The sequence below is a fragment of the Zalophus californianus genome, chromosome 2, assembly GCF_009762305.2.
Source record: "Zalophus californianus isolate mZalCal1 chromosome 2, mZalCal1.pri.v2, whole genome shotgun sequence".
Taxonomy (NCBI): Eukaryota; Metazoa; Chordata; class Mammalia; order Carnivora; family Otariidae; genus Zalophus; species Zalophus californianus.
The window spans coordinates 116,292,419-116,316,747 of record NC_045596.1 but is presented as its reverse complement, the minus strand read 5'-3'; the positions used below and the strand labels follow the sequence as shown (position 1 = coordinate 116,316,747).

Here is a 24,329-nt window from a genome sequence, read left to right as displayed (position 1 = left end):
TAATTAGCAATCAACAAATCAAATGTTTCTTGAAGATATTTCCTTCATTTGCTATTAAAGGAATATATCAAATGCTTATTTTATCTGGCCAATTATCACAGAAAGTAGCACTATGTCCTTTGTTTTTAGTCTAAACTAGAATCTGTATTTTGCAACACACCCATATATCTTTTACTCTACTTAATCTCATGTTACATTGCAAGTTATAAATGAGTGTTTTAATTTGACCCCTGGCATATACATCTTCAATATGTCAGAATCTTCACTGAGGGGGCGCCTGTGGTGCAGTAAGTTAAGTGACTGACTCTTGGTTTCAGCTCTGGTGGTGATCTCAGGGTGGTGATATCCAGCCCTGCATGGGGCTCAGTACAAGTCTGCTAAAGAGTCTCTTCTTCCTCTGCCCCTCCCCAGCCCTCCTGCATGCACGCCATGTACACTCTCTCAGTAAATAAATAAATCTTAAAAAAAAAAAATCTTCATGGAGTCCACTGTTTGCTCAGAAGTGCACAGATATGGGGGCGCCTACGTGGCTCAGTTGGATGGGCATCCAACTCTTGATTTTGGCTCGGTTCAGGATCTCGGGGTGGTGAGATTGAGCTGCCCTGTGTGAGGAGTCTGCTTGGGATTCTCCCTCCCCCACTCAGCATGCACGCCCTCTCTCTCACTCTCTCTAAAATAAGTATTTTTTTAAAAATGCAGAGATATGAACTGAAATCTAAAATTAACTGTGGAATATATATATGATTTTACTAAAACATATTTCTAGAAAAAAATATAAGTAATAGATGTGGAACTAGTTCTTGAATGCCAAGTAGCCTGCTGTGTATGTGTGCACGCACAGACAATCATAAATAAATTCAAAATAGGTTAGTTTCTGATATGGATTCATAACTGTTTGGTAACCAGTATCCATAAATAAGAAAAAACAATTATTTGGTGAAAATTATTCTCTTGTTTAAAGAAAAACAAAGTAGTCAGGTACTCTTAATAGAGAATTAATAATCTTAATATGAGAAACTCTTTACCTGGAGGTTTCTGTTAGTGAGGGATTCATCAAGTGTTGTTGCCAACTCTATAGCTCGCTTCTGACTAGAAGGATCTAAATAATATACCATTTTGGCAGCTAAAGGAGAAGAAAAAAGGAAATTTGTTTTTATTTAAAAGTAAAACCAGCATCTTATCCTCTATCCATTCAAATATAAATGTAACATATATGGCACTTTATTAGAAAAATGCGAACAGCCATTTGAAACACTTTAAAAAAATAAAAAACCCTGAGAGGATAGACCAAAAATAGCCTAACTAGGATTAAAGTAAAAAAAAAACTATGAAGAGGGCGCCTGGGTGGCTCAGTTGGTTAAGCGACTGCCTTTGGCTCAGGTCATGATCCTGGAGTCCCTGGATCGAGTCCCGCATCGGGCTCCCTGCTCAGCAGGGAGTCTGCTTCTCCCTCTGACCCTCCCCCCTTCTCATGTGCTTTCTCTCTCTCTCATTCTCTCTCTCAAATAAAATCTTTAAAAAAAAAAAACTATGAAGAAATAAAATATTCTAATAATAGTTGTCTTTGTGTAGTGGGACCATGGATAGTTTTCTTCTTTCTAAAATGAACATAATTTGGGGCTGAGGGGAATACTCCACTAAATGTGGTTGGGGTGAGGATGTGGGAGGAGGGAGATACCCAACCTTGATGGTATGAGCCAAAAAGCTGAATTCAGAATTCCACAAAGGCATACAAAGCTGCTGGGCTTCTTAGCCAAGTATTCTAAAAGCATCCTACTAAAGCACTACCCACATGGTCCCATCAAGTCCAGACTTTGGACTGCTAGCACAGACCCCTGCCTGTGAAATGGTTTCAGGCGCTTTGCACTGTTCAGTTTAATATCTTACATAAGCATGAGAAATAGAAGATGATGGTCACATCCAAGTGAATTTTAAGAGCACGTTGAAGGGAGAAAGAAAAAAAATAGAAAGCTCCTCCCTCCTTCATTATATGTAATATACACCTAAATGCAGTATACTTGCTTTGTTGTAAAGACTATGCTGCACCAGGAAACTACTGACCTTGTTTCACAGTAATAATTTTGTCTAAGAAATTTAAAAATTTATAGGAAGCATATTTAAGCTGCCTATTTTTGTAAGACCAAAATGTGAGATGATCACAATGCCTCTTCCGTGTGAGAAATGTGTAACCTTGTCACTGATCCATTAAGATAAAAACTGAAATTGTTTTAGAAGGCTAAGATAAAAAGAAAATAACGTGATTACCTGATAATCTGTGTGGCAATGAATCAGAATTCCTTTTCAGAAAAGTTTCATTAAAATTCTTTGGATTTGTTGCTCCAAAAAGACGATTCATTTCTTGTTTTAATACTGTTCTAACTGTATCAGGTAAATCTTTACTTTCACACACTGCTGAATAAATTAAAAACAAACTCAATTAGTAGATACTCTGACATAGTTTGCAGAAGTTAAAAAAATTATCTACTTGAAGAGTCCAATGAAATAAAGTAATTATATGTAAAAACTAGATGAACCTACTTATAATTCAACATTTAAAGAGCTTATTATATAAATGTAAAGAATATGTGTCAGCAGAATAATCTAATGATTTTCTACCGCATTCAAAGACGATAAATGATGCATTTTCAGGAAAAAAAAACAAAACAGAAAGCGAAACAGATAATGAAAGATGTAATTCTGTAGCCTTCTAAGCCCCTAGGGGCTGCCCCCCTCAACTTTAAATCAAGTCTGTAAACTAGGGGCTTTGATGACACCTACCTGATAAATACTGTCACAGTAATTATGCAGTGCTGAAGAAAACAGAATTTTCCTCATCTCCATCTTCTATACCCAAGTAAGGCATTACAAAATTTATCAATTTTAAAAGAAAACATGATTGACTTCATTGATCTTTATTTACAGGGGCTATGTAAACTGAGTTATCACTATATAGTAAATTCCAAAGGACCACCGAAGTATTTTCCTATAAGGAATACATGCTAGTAATCATATTCCCAGAGCTTAGGATTTAGAGATGGAAAAGCTGACCCCCTCAAGCTCTCTGACTGAATTTTAGTATTTTTTTTTTCCATTATTATTTTGGTATAGAGAGACAGTCTGAAGCTTTGAGCCAGACAGACCTGGGTATGGATCTAGGCTTGGACAAGTCACAACCTCTCTGAACTTACTTCTTGATCTGTAAAATTGAGGAAATACCCAACATAAAATGATCACAGTAAGGAAAAGTTATATATAAAAGAGCTAATAATATAATTTGATAAATTGTTAATTATGGTTAGGAACCATGGTGGTCACTTTCAAATGCTGTACTGATGAATATGTATCCTATATATATATAACTCATTATGTGAAGGAAAAGTTGCATAGAACACTAACCCTAACTTTGTGCTATGCATTCTGGTATTTTCTATTCTATTTCTACTTTACATTTTCAAATGGTAGTAATGACTCACTAAACTGCCTTCATTATCTCCCTAATGGATCACTACCCTAAGTTTAAAAAACACTGAACTCTTGAGTAGTAAACACCCATATGAAATATTCTACACATAATTATTATGTACCTGAATAAATGATTGATATGCCCTTTGTTGGTTAAATAACATTTCCTCTATCATTCTATAGAACTGAGTGGTCCAATTAAATGAGGGTTTTTTTTTTCTCCAATTAAATGAGTTATTAAAGAATTTAGCTTAGGGGCACCTAGGTGGCTCAGTCATTAAGCGTCTGCCTTCGGCTCAGGTCATGATCCCAGGGTCCTGGGATCGAGCCCCACATCGGGCTCCCTGCTCAGGGGGGAAGCCTGCTTCTCCCTCTCCCACTGCTTGTGTTCCTGCTCTCGCTCTCTTTGTCTCTGTCAAATAAATAAATAAAATCTTTAAAAAAAAAAAAAAGAATTTAGTTTAACCTCCATTACAGCTGTACTTTCAACTTGGCTTTTGCAATTTATTAGTATTTGTTTTTCAGGGGAGGCAGGAGTGCAGAGAGAACTGAAAGAAAAGTTGGTAAAATAGATTATAGTCAATTACAATGAATATTATGTCAAAACCACAGGTTTTCTATAAAATATGTTATTTCCACGAGCCTTGCTGGTTTCCATGAAGTGCTTTCCGGACACTATATGTAGATGGGAAAGTAACTGTATAGTTACATTAGAGTTGGTTATAGGTGGAAGCTAAGCTTTTCATGTTTTTTATTACCTTTATTAAATTTGTTTTCCTCAGACTAAAACAAACTCCCCAGAAAAATCAAAGCTGCTTTAAAAAAAAAAAAAGCCCACACAATTAAAAACAAATACACACACACACACACACACACACACACACACATTCTCTCTCTCTCTCTCCCTCTCTCTCTCTGTCTCAGGATATATAAAGAGGAAATATTTATGTAACGCCTAACTTTCACTAATAGCTATTTCCAAAAACATTTCCTCACTAAATTGTAAAATGTTAGAGGCTGATTCTGTTTGCTCCCCTACATTATGTAGATTGGAACTGTAATTTCTAGGAAGATACTAATTACAACAACAACAAAAAATCTGCTGCAGTGTAACTTAGGAGGCTGTATGGAATTCTACAGAATGCAATTACCTGTGTCTTTAAGGAACGGAGCAACCTCAAATGTCACAGGTCTATTAGATAAGCTTTTATTGCTAAAGACTAGTGGGCTGTGGGATCAATCTAAAAATCCTCTGAAAGTGATTAAAACTAACAAATACTGAAGTCTCAGGAAAATAAAAAATCCCAGATTATTTATCTTCCTTGCTATCTTCTGACACAATAATGTCTTGTGAATCATGGAAAAGTCAATAGTTGATTGAGGGAAGGGTAATAAAACCTTCTCTAAGAGGCTTTTGATTTGAGTCTTTTGACATCTTAAAATTAATGTTTGGTTCATGCTATTAGCTTACTGCAGGTTAAATTAGTAATCATCAATGGTTTAAAAGTTGCATTGAAAAGGGGCTGATTCTTGGGGCACCTGGGTGGCTCAGTCGTTAAGCGTCTGCCTTCGGCTCAGGTCATGATCCCGGGGTCCCGGGATCGAGCCCCACATCGGGCTCCCTGCTCAGCGGGAAGCCTGCTTCTCCCTCTCCCACTCCCCCTGCTTGTGTTCCCTTTCTCTCTGTGTCTCTCTCTGTCAAATAAATGGATAAAATCTTTAAAAAAAAAAAAAAGAAAAAAGAAAAGGGGCTGATTCTTAGCAAAAAGAATTTCCCTTATTCCTAGGCTCGCTGGCATTTTCGTTAATAATTTGGGTAGAAAATGCTCGTATTTTGTGTGAGATAAAGACTACTCACTACTAGGTTAGAACACAACCTACTAAGTGATTACCACTCAAAACAGTGAAGTAGGTAAATGAGAGTATTAATGAAGTTTTTAGGAGAGAAATGCATAAGTACAGAAGAAAAATAATCTGCAGATAAAAGAAAGGAGTTTGTACAAATGAGAGAGGAAAAGACAAAAGATTCATTGCAGAACAAGATGACCAGTGATTTTTAAAAGCATTGTAAGTGGATAATAAAACTGAATACCTAAGCTCCTGTCTTTTACTTAGCACCGAGCAGAAATGTAGTTTAAATTGCTCTAAGTCCTACAACTTAAAGAGAGAGAGAGAGAGAGAGAGAAAGAGAATAACTTGAAAATCATCTTCATAATTAAAAGGGGGAGAGGAAGATGACCTATCTGGTAAATTACTTTATGTAGCAGATACTAATTACATTGGTAGTATAACAACATTCTGAAGATTTGGAGGGTACTCATAACCAGACTAAAATGAATGTATTTATTTAGAGAACTTTCTATTATTAATAAAATAGGTGTCGGCGCTCCTTTTTATCCCCATACTTCCCAGAAAGGTGTTACTGTGGGAATTTCTTTGTAAAGAAGGAGTTAGTACAATATAACTTGACATGACAAATGTGTTCTTGAAAAATTACTTCAGGGGCGCCTGGGTGGCTCAGTCGTTAAGCGCCTGCCTTCAGCTCAGGTCATGGTCCCAGGGTCCTGGGATCGAGCCCCGCATCAGGCTCCCTGCTCGGCGGGAAGCCTGCTTCTCCCTCTCCCACTCCCCCTGCTTGTGTTCCCTCCCTCTCTTGCTGTCTCTGTCAAATGAACAAATAAAAATCTTAAAAAAAAAGAAAAAGAAAAATTACTTCAAAGTTAATTTTTTTAAAGTACCAAATATATTAGTTAAAGGAACCCTGTGGGGTATATCAAAGATGCCCTAACTCTGTGCTTCTGTAGTTTCACAAATAGTTTTATACAGTACACACCTGTTCTTAACAAAGGTAATTAGCAGTCTACCCAACTTCTTGAAGGCTTTTTAAAGAGACCGTGCATCTTTATCACTCCAAATTATCACTTTACTTTACTGCCTAAATTTAGTCAAAATAAGGATTACTTTGTAACTCCTGATAATGCTGTCAGCTAACCATCTGGAGCAATGTGCAAAGCTAACAGGGACACTAAATAATTCTACCTTTACATCAGGACCATCCTGCCTTTGTTCTTCTGAAGTCCATGAGCATTTTAATTCCTGAAACAACCGTTCCAAGGAAACAGTTGTATGTTCATCAATCCACACACATACTATAAGCAAATATATTTAGATATGCCACTTTTAATTCCTATTTCAAAGGGAAGTCTCCAAATCCACAGGATTTGTATGTATTATTTTACTACCTTTTAGGAAAAAGTTGATTATACAAAATAAAGTGCATATTTTAATTTTGAAAACAGCTTAAGTGCACTCCATCCTAACCAAGAATGGATTTAAGACCATTACTCCTGACCTTCATTTTCTGACTCATGATTTCAAAAAAAATTTAATACATAAAGATGAGAAAGAAAATTAAAAAATTAAAAATTAATTTTAAAAAATTAAAAAATTTTTCTCTAAACATAGCAATTCTTTCTTCTATTTTTTATAAGGTGGTTATTTCTTTCATAATTTAAGACACTGAAAAACATCTCTATGATTCAGTATAACAGGAATCTTTTTTTGACAAGCATAAATATAATTTAAATAAGGTTTTAGTTTTTCTTAGAAGTCAAAACAATGTTCTTAATCAGGACAATTTAGCATTTTTCAAAAGAATGATTGGGATGCCTGTTTTAATCGCATTATTTAGATATGTATGGATTCATATGTGGCTGAGTATTCAGCAATGAGATAGGTAATTTAACATTATCTGCAGATTGTTCTATTAAAGATTCAATTTCCCCTCTCCGAAGAGTCACTTAAAAATCAAAAACATCACCACCACTTGACTACAGGAGTACTTTAGATTTAAAGTCTTGTAGTAGAAAGAACAATATGAAAATCTGAGCTATCATTCCTGCTTCATACTAATTATTTGTGTTACCCTGAATAAGTCATTTAACTTTTTAAGGTCCTAGATTTCTCAATTATAAAATGAAAAATAATTAGCATAAAATTCCACCTTTTACACTCTAAAATTCTGTAGTTCTACTTCACATTAAAAGTAATATATGGATCTTAGTATGAAAATATTTGAAAAGTAGTGATTGCCTTAAAGTTCTTTTAAATCTGTATTTAGTAACAAAACTTTTATGACTCCAACAATTCTGAAGACAGATAAATAAGGAGATAGTCAATTTCAGAGATTTTTCAATTTTAGAAGAATTTATTAAAAAGCTTTACACAATGAGTATGATTCAAAATTTCAATGTACATGTAACTTTTTAGAAACAGAAACAAAGGTGATTCTCAAATATTTGGACTGAACAATTCTGTATCAAAATAAAGTAACATTTCTAGCCTTAAAATAAAGACCTTCATCACAAAGAAAAGAACCCTGCTTTTCCCCTTAGCTAATTTAAAATTTAACAGCTTTAAAATGATTTGAGTTTATGAGAAACTTATATAGACCACTTATACAGTCACTATCAACTACTGTAATCAAACACTTAAGTAATGTAAAACAAAAAAACATACCAGTACTAAAGAGTCGAATCATACACTCATGAAGCCAGGGATGACTAGAATCAATAGCAAATGCCCTCTTTACTGATTGTAGCATCAAAAGAAACTTTTCTATAAAAAGAAAAAGATATATTTTGATCATTTAATAAACTAAGGTGCCCTCTTGGAGGACTAATTTAAGAGAATTACAAATAAAGAAACTAATTTAGAGTCAATCATATCTGAACTGCAACATGAGTGAAGCAAATGACTTCCTCAGATTAGCACATTAGCTAATATTTTCCACACAACATTCCTTAAGAAAAAATGTTTTTAAGAAAAAAACATATGAAGTACAAAAAATTTAGATATCATTCAACAATATTTGAACTAATGCCATATAAACAAAATTTGAAGCCATTTAATTTCTTAACCTCCTTTAATAAAAATAAAGGGATTTTCTGCACTACTTATACAACTTCATTGTTTATACTTCAAACTAGATCCTTTCTTGGATTTTGAGACATTCATGTGAAATGGTTTCCCTCCTACTTGAGTGTCCTCTCCTAATCAATCACCTGGCTCCTCTACCTCCTCAAAAGGTACAATATTCACCAAGGTTATGTTTTCAGTGATTTCTAGTATCTTTCTATATTATCCTCACACTCACACCCCCATGTTTCCCATGCTTCAATAGTTGAATGGAAATGTCACCTGATTAAGTCCCATATAAAACCACCTCTTTGTTAAGACTTCCCTAATTTGGTACCATTCTCCAAATTACAAAATTCAAAACTCCAGGCTCCTCTGACATTTCTTTTTCCCTTACTCCAACACTCAGAAAGCTAAAAATACTGCCATACTCTTTGTTACTACCCATTTCACACGACTACAGTGAATTCCAAATGCTGAAGAGCCCTTGAGAGGTTAGAACACAGCCAAGAAGCCAATTGTAAGGAATTTAGATTGCCCTTCCCCACCTTAAGCAGAACAGCTTTTTTATACTTCAGGATTTCATTTAGGAATATTTGTTGTATTGGGGCACCTGGGTGGCTCAGTCGGTTAAGTGTCTTGACTCTTGATTTTGGCTCAGGTCATGATCATTGGGCTCCACTTGTGGAGCCTGCTTAAGATTCTCTCTCCCTCACTCCCCCCAGCCCCTGCAACTGCTCCCATGCTCTCTCTAAATAAAAAGAAAGAAAAAGAAAGAAAGAAAGAAAGAAAGAAAGAAAAGAAAGAAAGAAAGAAAGAAAGAAAGAAAGAAAGAAAGAAAGAAAGAAAGAAAGAAAGAAAGAAAGAAAGAAAGAAAGAAAGAAAGAAAAAAGAAAAGAAAAGAAAAGAAAAGAAAAGAAAAGAAAAGAAAAGAAAAAGAAAGAAAGAAAGAAAGAGAGAGAGAGAGAAAGAAAGAAAGAAAGAAAGAGAAAGAAAGGAAGGAAGGAAGGAAGGAAGGAAGGAAGAAAGAAAAAGGGGAGTTGTATTAACTTTTCTTCAAAAGATATTACTGGACTATTTATTAAACTTCTTTTCCAAATTATAACAATCATTTTGGAAAACAGAAATATAATGCAAACCATTGTAATCACTCAAATCCATCAAGAGACCATCAGTTATTTTTTGATCTATTTCTTCCTGGCCCTTTTGCTATCTTATATACCCATGTAAATATCTTAATAAAAATTAAAATTAAACTATAGTTTTTGTGTCCTATTTCCAAGCAATGCTATATAGCAACCTTTACCTGACATTATTAATTACTTTGCATAAACATGATTTTTTAATGGATACTCTATAGAGGTACCATTTTATTCAATCTCTTTTAGAACAGTTACACTGCTTGGAGCAACAACCTTCTGTCAGATCTTACTAACCAATTTCTCCTCCCTTCAATATGCATATCACCTTAATGATACACTTTCCCCCCACCCAATAAACCACCTGAATTAGAGCAATTCAATACCACAAAATCTTAGTATCTATATGTAGTCTAGGCATTCTAAACAAGACAACCAAGACCTTCCATTATCTTTTACCTGACACTGGCAATATAGACAACCTCAACATTATTTAAGCATACTTGTGTATTCTTAATGCATCCTCTTCTTTTCTATGCAACTTTTCTTTTAGAAATATGATCCACCTTTCAAGATACACCTTAAGCACCACACCTTCTAACAATAGCTAATAATAACCAACATTTATCCAATGCTCTCTTTGTATATCAGGCACTAATCAAACCTCTCTTATCATTAATTTTATTCACACCGGTACATGGTAACTACTATATTTGACCTTAATCTTAGTTATGTATGTATATCTATCATTGATTTTAATGTCCTAGGAGAGATAATAGTATCATTACACCTCCCCACAATATCTTGTACATGTAGCAGGTATTTCTGTGAGAAGCTGCATTGGGAAAAAATCCTACAGTGGTGAGACTATTGGATTTGGGTGACTACATCTAAGAAATACAGTGATCAATTTTATCAGGCCACTATACCCTAATTGCCTACCTTTCCTAAAGTAAATCTCAAAGGCAAAAAGATGCGTTTCTATCTTGTTCTTCACCAAGTTCTTCAACGGTGTTAAAAATTTAATAGCTTCTTCCAGTGGAGTTTCAACCTAACAAAAATAAAAGATATTATACAAGTGGAAGCAAGATTGGGGGGGGGGGGAATGTGATCTTATTCTATTAAAAACACTTCACTTTCTGGTTTTTTTTTTTTTCTTTTTGGTAAAAATCACTTACCCATTACCCAGAAATACTGTCATATTTTAACCTCCCATAATCTAAAGGAAGGGGATTTTGAACTCTACAACTCTTCACTGGTTTTTAACCATAGATATTACATTATCTCTGGATAGAAACTATCCAACAAGTGAAGAGAAAGATAAAACAGAACCAGGGAAAGACAGTGACAGGTCAGATAGCCAAGGGGTAGGGCAGGGAGAGGACAGAGAGGTTAAACAGGATGAAGAGGGGTTAAGAAAGATAGAGAATGTTTTTTAAGTTCAAAGTGAAGTATAATCAAGTTATTAAAAAAAAGCAGTACAATATCCATTCTATCTTGCTTTGTTCTAATACAAATTCTATAGTATCCATATTTATTCCAATGCCATGGCATTTAAGAAGATTTATATTTATTGAACTGTCTCTACCACCCTTTATTAATTATATAGATGTGATATTAATTACATACTTGTAATAACTGCTGGGCAGGTATAATATTTACTACGTAACTGTTACCGTTACATTCCTAGACTGAGTACCTAGACAAAATTCTTCTCTGTAGACTGGGATGGGGGTGGAGAGCAATACCATATTTATCAGAAGGCACTGAACATCCATGCCTGTATTTGCCTTGTCTCATCACAGAGGTAGTAACAACTTACCCTTGATGGAATTTGGATTTGCACAGCTGTACAACATACCTCTGCTAATAGGGTAACTGTGGTTTTACCAACACAGATTCTGGCTAAGGAAATTATTTCACAGCATTAAAAAACAAAACAAAACACCTTAAGCAAAAAAGTGATGTTTAGGAGTTTTACCTTATACTAGCATGTAAAGCAGCTGGCATTATTCTGAAGAACACACGCTCTAAACAAGAAATCAATATACGGCACTGTCACTCTACTAGCTGTAGATACCAAGAGACAGAGGGGAGAGAGGGGCCCTCCTAAGGATGCCTTTCTCAAACATTTGTAAATATTTTGCTTCTTATTCCCACGATTCTATGTCCTATTGAGTTGGGATTTGTGGTATACAGGGGAGAAATGTCTACTAGGGAAAGTAAAGAAACTGGAAACTGAAATTGTAATGAAGTTGTATCAAGTTTCTCAAGACTCAAAGCAGACTGAAATGAGGATCGCTGTATTGACCAGGGTAATTTACTACCAGGGAGATAAGGCTGCTGTCACAAAATGGAAACAAGGAATATAGGGAAGCTAAGGAAATACAAGCATTATACTTACTGAAATCAAGTATTTAAACTTGGAAAAAGAAAAGAGAAATTCTGCCTGCAACTCTAATAAATGAGAACCTGTGCCTCCACAAAAAATCTGGATCTGTTGTCCCCACATGTTTCTGTGTGTCTTGCACAGGTAAGATTTTTGTCAGGCTAAATCTAAGTGTTTAAACATATGTACATAACCACAATAAAGCTAACTACATTCTATATTCATACATACATAATGAAGTATAGAGTTATATATACAAAAGCATATCAACAGGGATGAGTTCTAAAATCAGTGCTTAAGATAAAAAAAAAAAGGAAAAAAGTATCAAGGGGTGCCTGGGTGGCTCAGTTGTTGAGCGTCTGCCTTCAGCTCGGGTCACGATCCCAGGTTCCTGGGATCGAGCCCCGCATCGGGCTCCCTGCTCAGCAGGAAGCCTGCTTCTCCCTCTCCCACTCCACCTGCTTGTATTCCCTCTCTGGCTGTCTCTCTCTCTCTGTGTCAAATAAATAAAATCTTAAAAAAAAAAAAAAGAAAGAAAGAAAAGTATCATTAAAACTACCCTTGAAAAATCCCTAAAGTTGTAAAGACAGACATATAGAAATGAATATATTTATCACTGCTTTGCATTCTGTGCATGAAAACCATATTAAGTACCAAAATGAGAATCACTGTAGCAAAATGTTCACCCTGGGAGAGGCACACAGGAACTGACATGGACTAAACAAATGGTAGTCATACTTCCTGGGTCTCATACTCAGTTGGGGTCCTGTGTTCAATGAGTGGAGTACTGATGAAATTGCCAGAATTATGCATTCTCATTTCTGTCTCTCAAAAAAAAAAAAATTACATCTAGTCATGAAGATTTGAATTTACTTAAGTTTAAAGAGATGTAGAATGGGACTGCATTGTGTTGATGGGCAACATGAGATTTGCAAGGGCAGTTTTGATCATATGCAATTTTTAAATTTATAAACCAATGTGAAGTCTAATCCGTATTACAATATGTTGTACAGGAATATATCTCCCTATACTCCCAGAATAGCAACAGAAAGTTTAAAACTATTAAATCCTATACAGACAGAATACTAAGAACACATTGATAAGGAGGAACGTACATGTGCACAGAAGGAGAAAAATAATCCAGCTGAGATGAATACTACACCTCCTGAAGGCAAGAAGGAACATAGGATGGGTGGTACATAAGGAAACTCATAAATACCAACTACTGCCTCATGATAAGTTGGAGAAACAAAGACTTCAGGTTTATACTCAGTTAACTGAATATTAAACTCACTAAACCTCTTATTTTCCTTTTTTCTTTAACTGGAATTACTGCTAACTTAATAATGCTTTTATTTTATATTACATATATAAAATCCTCAACTGGTGACACTAAATATATCATTTGTAACATTAAGAATGATAAAATGTAAGATCATAAAAAATCAGAATCTAGAGACTGTAAATCCAGATTTGGCAGGCAGCTTTTAAAAGAGCCTATAATGCCATATTTTATTACGATGGCTTGGTGTAATCTAGTGCTGCCACCACACTGGGGATACAAGTAAGTGTGGATGCTATTAGAAGGGGGCATCCTGGGGCACCTGGGTGGCTCAGTCGTTAAGCGTCTGCCTTCGGCTCAGGTCATGATCCCAGGGTCCTGGGATTGAGCCCCGCATCGGGCTCCCTGCCCAGCAAGAGGCCTGCTTCTCCCTCTCCCACTCCCCCTGCTTGTGCTCTCCCTCTCTCGCTGTGTCTCTCTGTCAAATAAATAAATAAATAAAAATCTTTAAAAAAAAAAAAAAAAAAAAAGAAGGGGGCATCCTGGAGGCAGTTATTCTAGGAAGAGAAGTGTGTTATGTGCCTAACAGGTAAGAATAGTATATATTAAACGGCAGCCTATGAAAGTGGGTACCTTCCACTGGGCTCTTTCCAAATAAAGCACTTTCTGTAGGCATTGTTTTCTTCTGAGACTCTATAAACCTCTAGCTATAAATAATTAAACTATAACTTGACATCTGGCCCAAAAGCAGCTATGATAAGCTGGATACAAGGAAAACCCAATAGTCTATAAGGAGGCCTGGTGTAAGAATTCTGCTCTGTGGGGGTAAGTAACCTTTATTAGACAGTGACTAATCCAAATAGATCCTCTAAGAAGTATAATGGATGATATAAAGTGTTACAAAGAAAAAAGTCATTAAGAAAAGTCATGGGCTATAGAGAAAGCATGTAGAAAGAATGGTGGTGGCAGACAGTCAGTGACAGTGGTAAAAGTGGTATTAATAAAGAAAACTGAAGCATAAGATGGAAGGCCCTTAAAGCTGATATTATCCCTGAATAACTTTGCAATTCTCCATGAGGCCTAAAAGGCAATTTTCTGTGCCTCCTCACTATTCTGTATATTCTTCCAATAGACTCCCAACAATAAAAAGGTAGTATCTTTGTCCTAGAAGTTATACAATTATTTGTGAAAAGATGTCAATATATCCTTTGAAATCCAAGCTAGATTTCTCTATGGTTCTTAGCAATACTGCTATGAGGTATTATTGTCCATCTGCTCTGATATAATCCTAAAACTATTTTCCAACTCTAATTATTAGGTACTATAATTTTTCTTAGTTATAAGGCAGTTGATTTTTACTTTTTAGTTACCAGTGAGGCTAATACTGAACTCTAGTGCTTACTATATTTATTGCTTTAACATAATAAAACATGCAATTATTTTCACATGGAGTAGCTGAACACCAAGGGCCAGAAATGCATAGGTATGTTATTAATCAAAATGGTTCATCTGACAATGAATACCTTGGTTTCAGCTTAATGGTTAAAAATGGCAGATATGATTTTTGGCTTGGGGGAAAATATTTAGCGACTTTTTTTAAAGAGATTAGGTTCAAATAGCAAAGTCCAATAAAGAAATACTGTAAACTGACACATGGGTGAAAGATATACATATACACTTACTTTTCAATAAGCTCAATTTAGTCTATAAAAAGGTGCATGTTACCACTTATAACAGATGCTACATTCTTTGCACATATAGTTCCTTTAATCCTAACATCCCTACCTAGTAGGGATTTCTTCCTAGTCCCTTTTTATACATGAGAAAACCAGCAGAGAGGTTAGACAAAGTGTCCAAGATACACAGTGAAGTTGAAGAGTTGTTGATATGTGGACCCAGATCAGAATGACTCAAAAGCCAAAACTTTCCACTATACCATACTAGATTACTCTGAATCGGGATCACTGTTCCAAGTTTTAAATGAAATATGATCAAGAAAGAAAGAGAGAGAGAGAGAGAGAGAGCAAGAAAGAGAAAGAAAGAAAATAGACTAAAAATTAAAATCTATAATCAAATTGGGTAAATAAGACAGTATAAAATGACAATAGCTGGTCATGAAATTTCACTCATTTGCTCTCAACACTATTATTAAGTACCTTGGCCAGTTTCTCAGGGATAAGTTCTTCTTTTGGCCCTCCAATTTCCTCATCATCATCATCCTTTTTCTTTTTCTGATTTCTCTGCTGCTTTTCTTTTTCTGCATTTTTTTTCTCTTCTTCTATCTGGGCTTTCTTTTGAGCTCTTCTTTGTTTATTACGTAGCTTCTTTAGCTCTTTGTCAGACATGTTTGCTGTAGGCAATATGTGTTAATTAATTAAAAGTATATCAATCAGGTTAGTAAAATCACTAACATTCTCATTAAAACTCCCATAAAAAATATTACATGTTATACATGTTCATGTGCCTATGTGTACCTAGCCATTTAATGGTTCCACATTCGATAGAGAACACTGTGATCTCTTCAAAAAAATGTTTTGAAACCAGGTGGAGACCTGGTGCCGCAACCACAGCAAAACATAAAAGCATACAAATTTCTCCAGCAATATTATACTTGCAGTTCTAGAAATGTAACAAGCTGTCTCATATTTCTCGCATATTTATATGGCCTTAGACTATGCTTTTCCTTAGTTATGCCTCTCTAACCTTGTCAGTTATTCATTCTCTACTCAGTGCTGCCACTATGACATGTATTTTACTTGTCACAATACTTCATTTATACATGTGGATCTCTTTTAGACTGTGAACGCCCTGGTGGAAGAGACCCTGTCTTACTTCTAATTTTTGTATTCTCAGGGCCTAGCAGAATATACAGAAAACACTCAAAATATTTGTTGATGGAATAATAAATAACTATATGGTAAATTAAAAGTTTGACACTGAAAATTAACAATAGCTTTTGTGGTATAAACTATGGAATGTCTCAAAAGAAAGACTGGAAATCACAAATGAGATAATAAAGTAAAAAATCTATATTGTTTAGTCTTCAAGCAATAAATCTGAAAGTTACATGTGCAACTGGTATTTATTTGGGCAATACTTATTGTAGTGAGAAATGAAAAAAGTCATTCTAAAATATACCATATCACAGTGTGATTTTCAAATATGCCCATAAACTCCTTCCTTCAAAAGGTAGAGCCTATTTCCCCTCCCCTTAATTGTGGGCTATACTTAACTCACTTCCAATGGATGGAATATGCTAGAAATCAAAGTGTATGACATCCAAGATCAGAACATAAAACCATGGTGGATTCCTCCTTGCTTTCTCTTGGGCCACTCAAAAGAAACCAACTGCCATGTTGTGAAGATACACAAACATGGAAAGACCCAAGTAGCCAAGAAGAGGGCTACAGCCATGAGAGTAAGCCATCTTGGATTCTCCAACTCAAATCAACCCTTCAGAAGCCTTTGGCTGCCATGTTCACTTCAATCTCCTGAGGGAACCCACATCTTTCAAAATCATACAGCTAAGCTAAGTGACTTCTGAATTCCTGGCCCACAGTAACTCTAAATAATAAATGTTTGTTACCTAAAGCTATGTTTAAGCAATCTGTTACGCAGCAACAGATAACCAAGGCAGATTTTGGTACCTGGAAGTGGGGTGCTGCTGCAATAAAAACCTAAAATGTAGGACTGACTTTGGTTCGAGTATGGCAAAAGGCGGAAAAACCTGGAAAAAAGCATTAGTGGAAGCTCAAAGGACCCTAAACTATTTAATAGAGATTGGATTTTTAAGAGGCTGCAAGTGACACATGTTATAGTCATGTAGAGGCAGAAAGTTTAATAACATGTATTTAATAACATCATAACATATATCAAATGAACTGAGTGATTAGCTAAAGGGATTTCCAAGCTAAAAAAAGAGGGGGTAGTTAAGGTAACACCTGATTCCTCTTGCAGATTGTAATAAAAATGCAGAAGAAACAAATGTAACAAGGACTTGACACTTTTTGAAAATTCTCAGCCTCTTCAAAAATGGCTGCAGACCAAAGGTCAAATTTAGAGAACTGCCAAGAAAATATGTCAACAGAGAAAGCAGAGTTTGGCTTTAAAATCCTTTAAAACTCAGAACTCAGAAAGATGGTACTTCAGCAGTTACTGGTTACCCAGAAGGCTCTTTTCTCTTAAAAATTTTAAGGGTATGATTCACTGATCCTTTCAAACAACAGAGCTTCTAAGAAACTCAAGGGTGCTGTCCTCTCAGCAAAAGCTCAAGGTAGACATAGATATTTGTGCATGTGGCTTCCAATAAGATTCACAAAAGATCCATAGGTTTTAAGAGAATTCTATGGGCAGAAACAGAGCAAATTTGGACTGAAAGGAACAGAGATAGTACAATAGAACCCCCAAATTTTGGCAGACTGGAAAACTACTCAGGTGCAAACAAATGCTAACTTTTTAAAAATTAATTAATTTTTTTAGTAATCACTACACCCAATATAGGGCTTGAACACACACCCCAAGATTAAGAGTTGCAAGCTCTTCCAAATGAGCTGGCTGGGCATCCCACAAATGTTAACTTTTAAGAACAAGGAAAGAAGATGCAGAAGGTGGAGCTAAGAAACCACAGCATAGAACCAGGAACCATTAGAGAATTAGTCCTACATCATGAGTCCTAATCAAAGAACTGCTACCCTATGCCCAAGTGGACTTGAGAACTGACATAACCAGTAACTCCTGTGTGTCTCCCATTTCCCCTTCACCACCCCCTTTTGATCAAGAATATTCCTCTGCAATCAATTTATATTGAACATGTACTTGGCACAGGATTTCTTTAAGATTTATTTATTTGAAAGAGACAAGAGAGAGAATGAGAGAGAGAATGAGCAGGGAGAGCGGCAGAGGGAGAAGCAGATTCCCCACTGAGCAGGGAGCGATGCAGGGCTCCATCCCAGGATGCTGGGATCATGGCCTGAGCCCACGGGAGATGCTTAACAGACTGAGCCACCCAGGTGCCCCTGGCACAGGATTTCATACCAAGAACTATACTTGAAGAGCAATACTAGCTATACTAAAGAACCATATTCAAGAAATCTCATTAGCACCAGCACCTCATACACATATAACATTCTGGACTTTGAGCTAATGCTGTAATGGAATGAGACTTTTGAAGGCCTTGGAAGGGGCAAGTGTATTTTGCATGTAAGGATAATATAAATAGGGTGCCTGGGTGGCTCAGTCAGTTAAGCATCTGCCTTTGGCTCAGGTCATGATCCTGGAGTCCTGGGATCGAGCCCTGCATCACTCCCCGCTCAGTGGGGAGCCTGCTTCTCCCTCTTCTCCCTGCTCCTGCTCTCTCGCTATCTGTCTCTCTCTCTCTCCAATAAATAAATAAAATCTTTTTTTTAATATTTTATTTATTTATCTGAGAGACAGAATGAGATAGAGAGAGTACATGAGAGGGGGTAGGGTCAGTGGGAGAAGCAGACTCCCTGCTCAGCAGGGAGCCCGATGCGGGACTCAATCCCGGGACTCCAGGATCATGACCTGAGCCGAAGGCAGTCGCTTAACCAACTGAGCCAGCCAGGTACCCTAAATAAATAAAATCTTAAAAAAAAAAAGAATAATGTAAATAATGTGTCCAGAATGCAGAATATGGCAGTTAAAAATATGACTAGAAATTGTTTGATTCTTCTCCCACTCAAATATCGGTTAGACTTGGTGACTCACTTTTACCAAAGAGAACATGTAGGAGGTGATGGGGTGTTATGTTAAGAGAGTAAAACATTAAAAGTGTTGTGGCTTCTTCCTTGCTCTCATGGCTAGCTACTATGCCTTGAGGAACTGAAGAAACCCTCTAGAGAGACTAACATATTAAGGCCACCTGCCAAAAGCCATGTGAGTGAGTCATCTGGGAAATGATCTTCTAGCCCTAGTTAAGCTTTCAGATGATTGTAGCCCCAATCAACATTTTTTTTTTAAGATTTTATTTATTTGAAAGAGAGAAAGAGAGCCCACAAGCAGGGGCAGTGGGAGAGGGAAAGGGAGAAGCGGGCTCTCTACTGAGCAGGGAGCCCGATGTGGGGCTCGATCCCAGGACCCTGATGTCATGACCTGAGCTGAGCCAAAGGGGCAGACGTTTATCCAACTGAGCCAGCCAGGTATCCCCCCAGCGCACCCCCCAACAACCCTCAGCCAACAACTTAACTATAACTTTATAAGAGAGCCTGAGCTGGAACAACCTAGATGCTTCTAAATTCCTGAACTATGGAAATAGTTGTTTTAAGCTGCTAAATTTAGGGAAATTTATTACGTGTCAATACAAAACAACCTTCAAAAACAAATACATGCCAGTTTCTCTTTTTCCTAGTAAAGAAGCCCTTACTACTAAAAAAGAAATTTCAAACAAGGACCAAAAATTACATTCTGGAAGTATAAGACATTTATAAATGAATAACCACAAAAATTCTGGCCTTTTAATGACTTGTAAAATAACTGCTACCACTTGCTTCCTTACTACATACCAGATACTATGCATACATTATTTTACTTAATATCCTCAATAATCTCATTGATTAGAGTGTAATATTATTTTATGTAGAGAGTATAATATTATTATATGTATGAGAAAACTGAGGTTTCAGAGGAAAAATATTAACTCAAGAGTAATAACAAAAAGCAGAACAAGGATTTAAATCCACTTCACTCTGACTCCAAAATCTGGGCTCTTTCTTTCCACTATGCTACACGAGGAGTCAATAATCTTTTTTTATAATGGGCCAGATACCAAATATTTTCATCTCTGTAAGCATGGGTCTCTGGTGCAACTAAACTCAGCTACTGTAGCACAAAATTCACCATAAATAATACATAAACGAATAGGCTATGTCCCAATAAAACTTCATTTATCAAATCGAACTGCAGTACGGATCTGGCCCACTGGCTATTTTGTGATCTTATTATTCTATATTATCTCCTAGTGCCTTGAAAGGACTCACCCAGTTCATAATAATAGAGTTGCCTTACAAAAATAGAGAAAGGAATAACCACATCAGAAGTTAATACAGAAATTAAGAATTCAAATCCTGTTTCACTTAATGTAGCACTATTTATCTGGATAAGCACGGTCTCAACTTTACATGAATTACCTTTTACTTATGTGAACATAATAGAGATCAGAATTTTCGCTTAGAAGGAGCCAGAAAATTCTACTATGCTAGAATATTGTACTATATTAAAAATAAAAAATTGGTGTGTATATGTATGTGTACGCATGCATATATGTGTATACATAGCAAATAACACCTAAACCTAGACTACTCTATACAGCCAAATCAACATTCACATAAAAAGGCAAAATAAATCTGGCCACATTAGTAAGACTCTTTTAAGTTTACTGAAAAGATAGGGGCGCCTGGGTGGCTCAGTCGTTCAACATCTGCCTTAGGCTCAGGTCATGATCCCAGTGTCCTGGGATGGAGCCCTGCATCGGGCTCCTTGCTCCACGGGAAGCCTGCTACTCCTTCTCCCACTCCCCCTGCTTTGTGTTCCCTCTCTCACTGTGTCTCTGTCAAATAAATGAATAAAATCTTAAAAAAAAAAAATTTACTGAAAAGATAAAAACCTAAGAAGCAAAAAATAACTTCTCAACCAAATAAAGGGTAACTACCAGATATTTACTACAAATAGTAAGCTTTATGGTGGACCATTAGAAACATTATGTCTAAAGATAAAAAAGGCAGCAAGTATACTACTGTTTCTATTAATTAGCAGTTTTAGCAACCTTCACCAATGCAATAAGATATAAAAAAGAGGTATAAATACTGAAAGAAAACAAACTACCAATGTTTACAGATTAATGTAACAGCTTACATAATTTTTTTAAATTTTATTTATTTATTCATGAGAGACAGAGAAAGGGGGAGAGAGAGAGAGAGAGGCAGAGGGAGAAGCAGGCTCCCAAGGAGCAGGGAGCCCGATGCGGGACTCGATCCCAGGACTGCGGGATCATGACCTGAGCCGAAGGCAGACGCTTAACCATCTGAGCCACCCAGGCACCCCACAGACAATTTTTTAAAAATCAGCTGAAAAAACTACTAAACCTAATATCAGAGTTCAATAAGGATACCAACTTGACAAAACAAAAACTATGATAATATTCATTTAGAATACTGTAATGGAAAAAAAAGACACGTAGAGATGATGCTAGTAGTAAATTCACCAAAGCTATATTACACACTAAAACAGAAATAGGAGATACAATGCATTCTAGTACGCAAAGATTCGATATTATTTAAGATATCCCCACCCCAAATGGTAATCTGTATCTCAAATGCAATTTAAATTAAAAACTCCAAAAGAGGGGCACCTGGGTGGCTCACTCGGTTAAGTGACTGCCTTCGGCTCAGGTCATGATCCCAGGGTCCTGGGATCTAGCCCCACATTGGGCTCCCTGCTCAGCAGAGAGCATGCCTCTCCATCTCCCACTCCCCCTGCTTGTGTTCCTGCTCTTGCTCTCTCTCTATCAAATAAATAAATAAAAATCTTAAAAAAAAAACCAAAACTCCAAAAGAAACTTTCTGACAAGGTAATTCTACAGTTCAAATATAAAAGCAAGTTCATATAAAAGCAAGAAAATTCTAAAGACAGAGTATTAGATTTTAAGAAGAGACAAAGAGATCATAAGAACAGAAACCTGTATACTAATGTTAATACCACAGTTTAAGGTCTTTACGGGAATTTTTGATGTATGTGGGAACCAGACACCATACCCACAACCCACTACATTGTATTTCACAGTTTAGTTCATGATAAAGGTGGCATTTTATTTTTTTATTTTTAAAGATTTTAAGTAATCTCTACACCCAATGTGGAGCTCGAACTCACAACCCAGAGATCAAGAGTCACATGCTCCACAGACTGAGCCAGGCAGGCGCCCCTTTTGAAATCAGTGGGGAATATGACAACATATCAAAAATACTGTTGAGGAGTCAGCCATCTATCTGGGGGTAATAAGCTACATTCTACTTCACATCATTATATAACAATTAACTCCAGATGAGGGGTGCCTGGGTGGTACAGTCAGATGAGCATCCAACTCTTGGTTTTGGCTGGGGTCATGGTCTCGGGGTCATGCGATGGAGCCCTGTGTTTGCTAGAGATTCTCACTCACCCTCTCTCTCTACCCTTCCCCCCACCCTCTCAAAATAAATAAATAAATCTTTAAAAAATTAACTCCAGATGACTGTAAACATAACAGAATATTGTAAGGGGGGGGATCGAAAGGGGAGACGAACCATGAGAGACTATGGACTCTGAGAAACAAACGGAGGGTTCTAGAGGGGAGGGGGTGGGGGGATGGGTTAGCCTGGAGACGGGTATTAAAGAGGGCACGTACTGCATGGAGCACTAGGTGTTATATGCAAACAATGAATCATGGAACACAACATCAAAAACTATGATGTAATGTATGCTGATTAGCATAACAAAAAATATTGTAAGGAAACACAGAAGATAAATATCTTCTAAAATAAATATATTTTAAATTCTGAAGTAAAAAAGCCTTTCTATGCAAGTCTTAGAAGCCACAAAAGACTATAGAAATTTTATCTCATATAAATTAATAATACTTTTCCATAATAAAATACATCTACCATAAAGACCAAAGTAAAACAGGAAGAAAATTTCTGTAATACATAAACAATTGGATTAAAGTCCTGAACATGCAGAGAACTTCTACAAACCAAGTTGAAAAATAAAATGAGAAAAAGACATGAACAGGCAATTTATACAAGAAAGCCAAAGGCCACATGAAAACATACACAGATGTTCCATTCTTAAAAATCTAGGAATTAGGGGCACCTGGGTGGCTCAGTCAGTTAAATGTCTGCCTTCAGCTCAGGTCATGATTCCAGGGTCCTGGGATCGAGTCCCCATAATGGGCTCCCTGCTCGGCAGGGAGTCTGCTTCTCCTTCTACCCTTCTTCCTGCTTGTGCACGCTCTCTAATAAATAAAATCTTAAAAAAAAAAAAATCTAGGAATTATAGGGGCACCTGGGTGGTGCAGCCAGTTGAGTGTCTGACTCTTGATTTCAGCTTGGGTCATGATCTTGTGGTTGTGAGATCGAGCCCTGAGTCAGGCTCTACGCTCGGCACAAAGTCTGCTTGGGACTTTCTCTCCCTCTGCCCCACCCCCCAGATGTACATGCACACACGCGTTCTCTCTTTCTCTAAAAATAAATAAATAAATCTCTAAATAATCTGGGAATTATAAATCAGGTATTTTCCCCAAAATAATGAAAATGTAAAGGATGGATAATTTTTTATGTTAGCAATAAAGGAAAAGATAAGCTCAATACTGTGGCAATAAAAACTGATGAACCTTTTAAGGAAGGCAATTTGACACTATTTCAAATTTTTATACTCTTTAACCCAGGAATTTCCACTTCTAACAATCCACGCTAAATAAACAAGTACAAAATGATATACAAGGACATTTACTATAGCACTGTAATGGTGAGGGGAAAAAACCCACATAGGTTCCTACATAGCTTTTAAAATGACTGATGATTGTATTAAGTTATGTCCAGATATGGACCAACACTATGAAAAAACAAGTCTAAGTTGCAGAATACTGGAAATAATATCACTCATTTATGGGGCTAGAAAAATAAAACAAATGTAAACCAAACAACCTCAAAGAACTGCCCTGATATGTGTGTGTGGAGTTTACGTACACATATAACTGAAATATGTAATTGTGTACAAAGGCAACTGAACCTTTTCTAGAGATAGCAATAACCTTTGAAAGAAGATTATCTATGGGTATGGAGACTAGTGAAAGGGGATTTTCACATTTGCCAGTGTATTTCTGAATTGTTTTAACTTTGTATAGAGTTAATTGTCTATTATTTGAATAATCTGAAGAAGAGGAGAAAAGCAGGAGGAGTGAAGAGAAAGATAAAAGAAGCCACAGGATCATCAAAAACTAATGATGTAATGTATGGTGATTAACATAATAAAAAAAATAAAATAAAATAAAAAGAAGCCACAGGATCACAGCTCTCAGCTTCAACTGTAATTGTTTTGTAGATTCTTACTGGCATTTTCTTTCTAGTTAAAGCAACAACACATAGAGCATCAA

The 24,329-nt window shown here is 36.3% G+C and overlaps 1 protein-coding gene across 5 annotated transcripts in view; it reads right to left on the bottom strand.

Annotated features, from left to right (window-relative positions):
- NAA15 (N-alpha-acetyltransferase 15, NatA auxiliary subunit) overlaps positions 1–24,329 on the bottom strand; it is an 80,351-nt gene that overhangs the window by 3,157 nt on the left and 52,865 nt on the right. For 4 of the 5 annotated variants that reach the window (XM_027597863.2, XM_027597866.2, XM_027597865.1 and 1 more), the window contains 5 exons: positions 15,346–15,539; positions 10,461–10,569; positions 7,981–8,079; positions 2,266–2,412; positions 1,026–1,123 (listed from right to left, as the gene is read on the bottom strand). In XM_027597863.2, coding sequence (XP_027453664.1) covers positions 1,026–1,123; positions 2,266–2,412; positions 7,981–8,079; positions 10,461–10,569; positions 15,346–15,539 — 647 coding nt within the window. The remainder of the gene's footprint in view (positions 1–1,025; positions 1,124–2,265; positions 2,413–7,980; positions 8,080–10,460; positions 10,570–15,345; positions 15,540–24,329) is intronic. The other variant, XM_027597864.2, reaches the window with a different exon arrangement.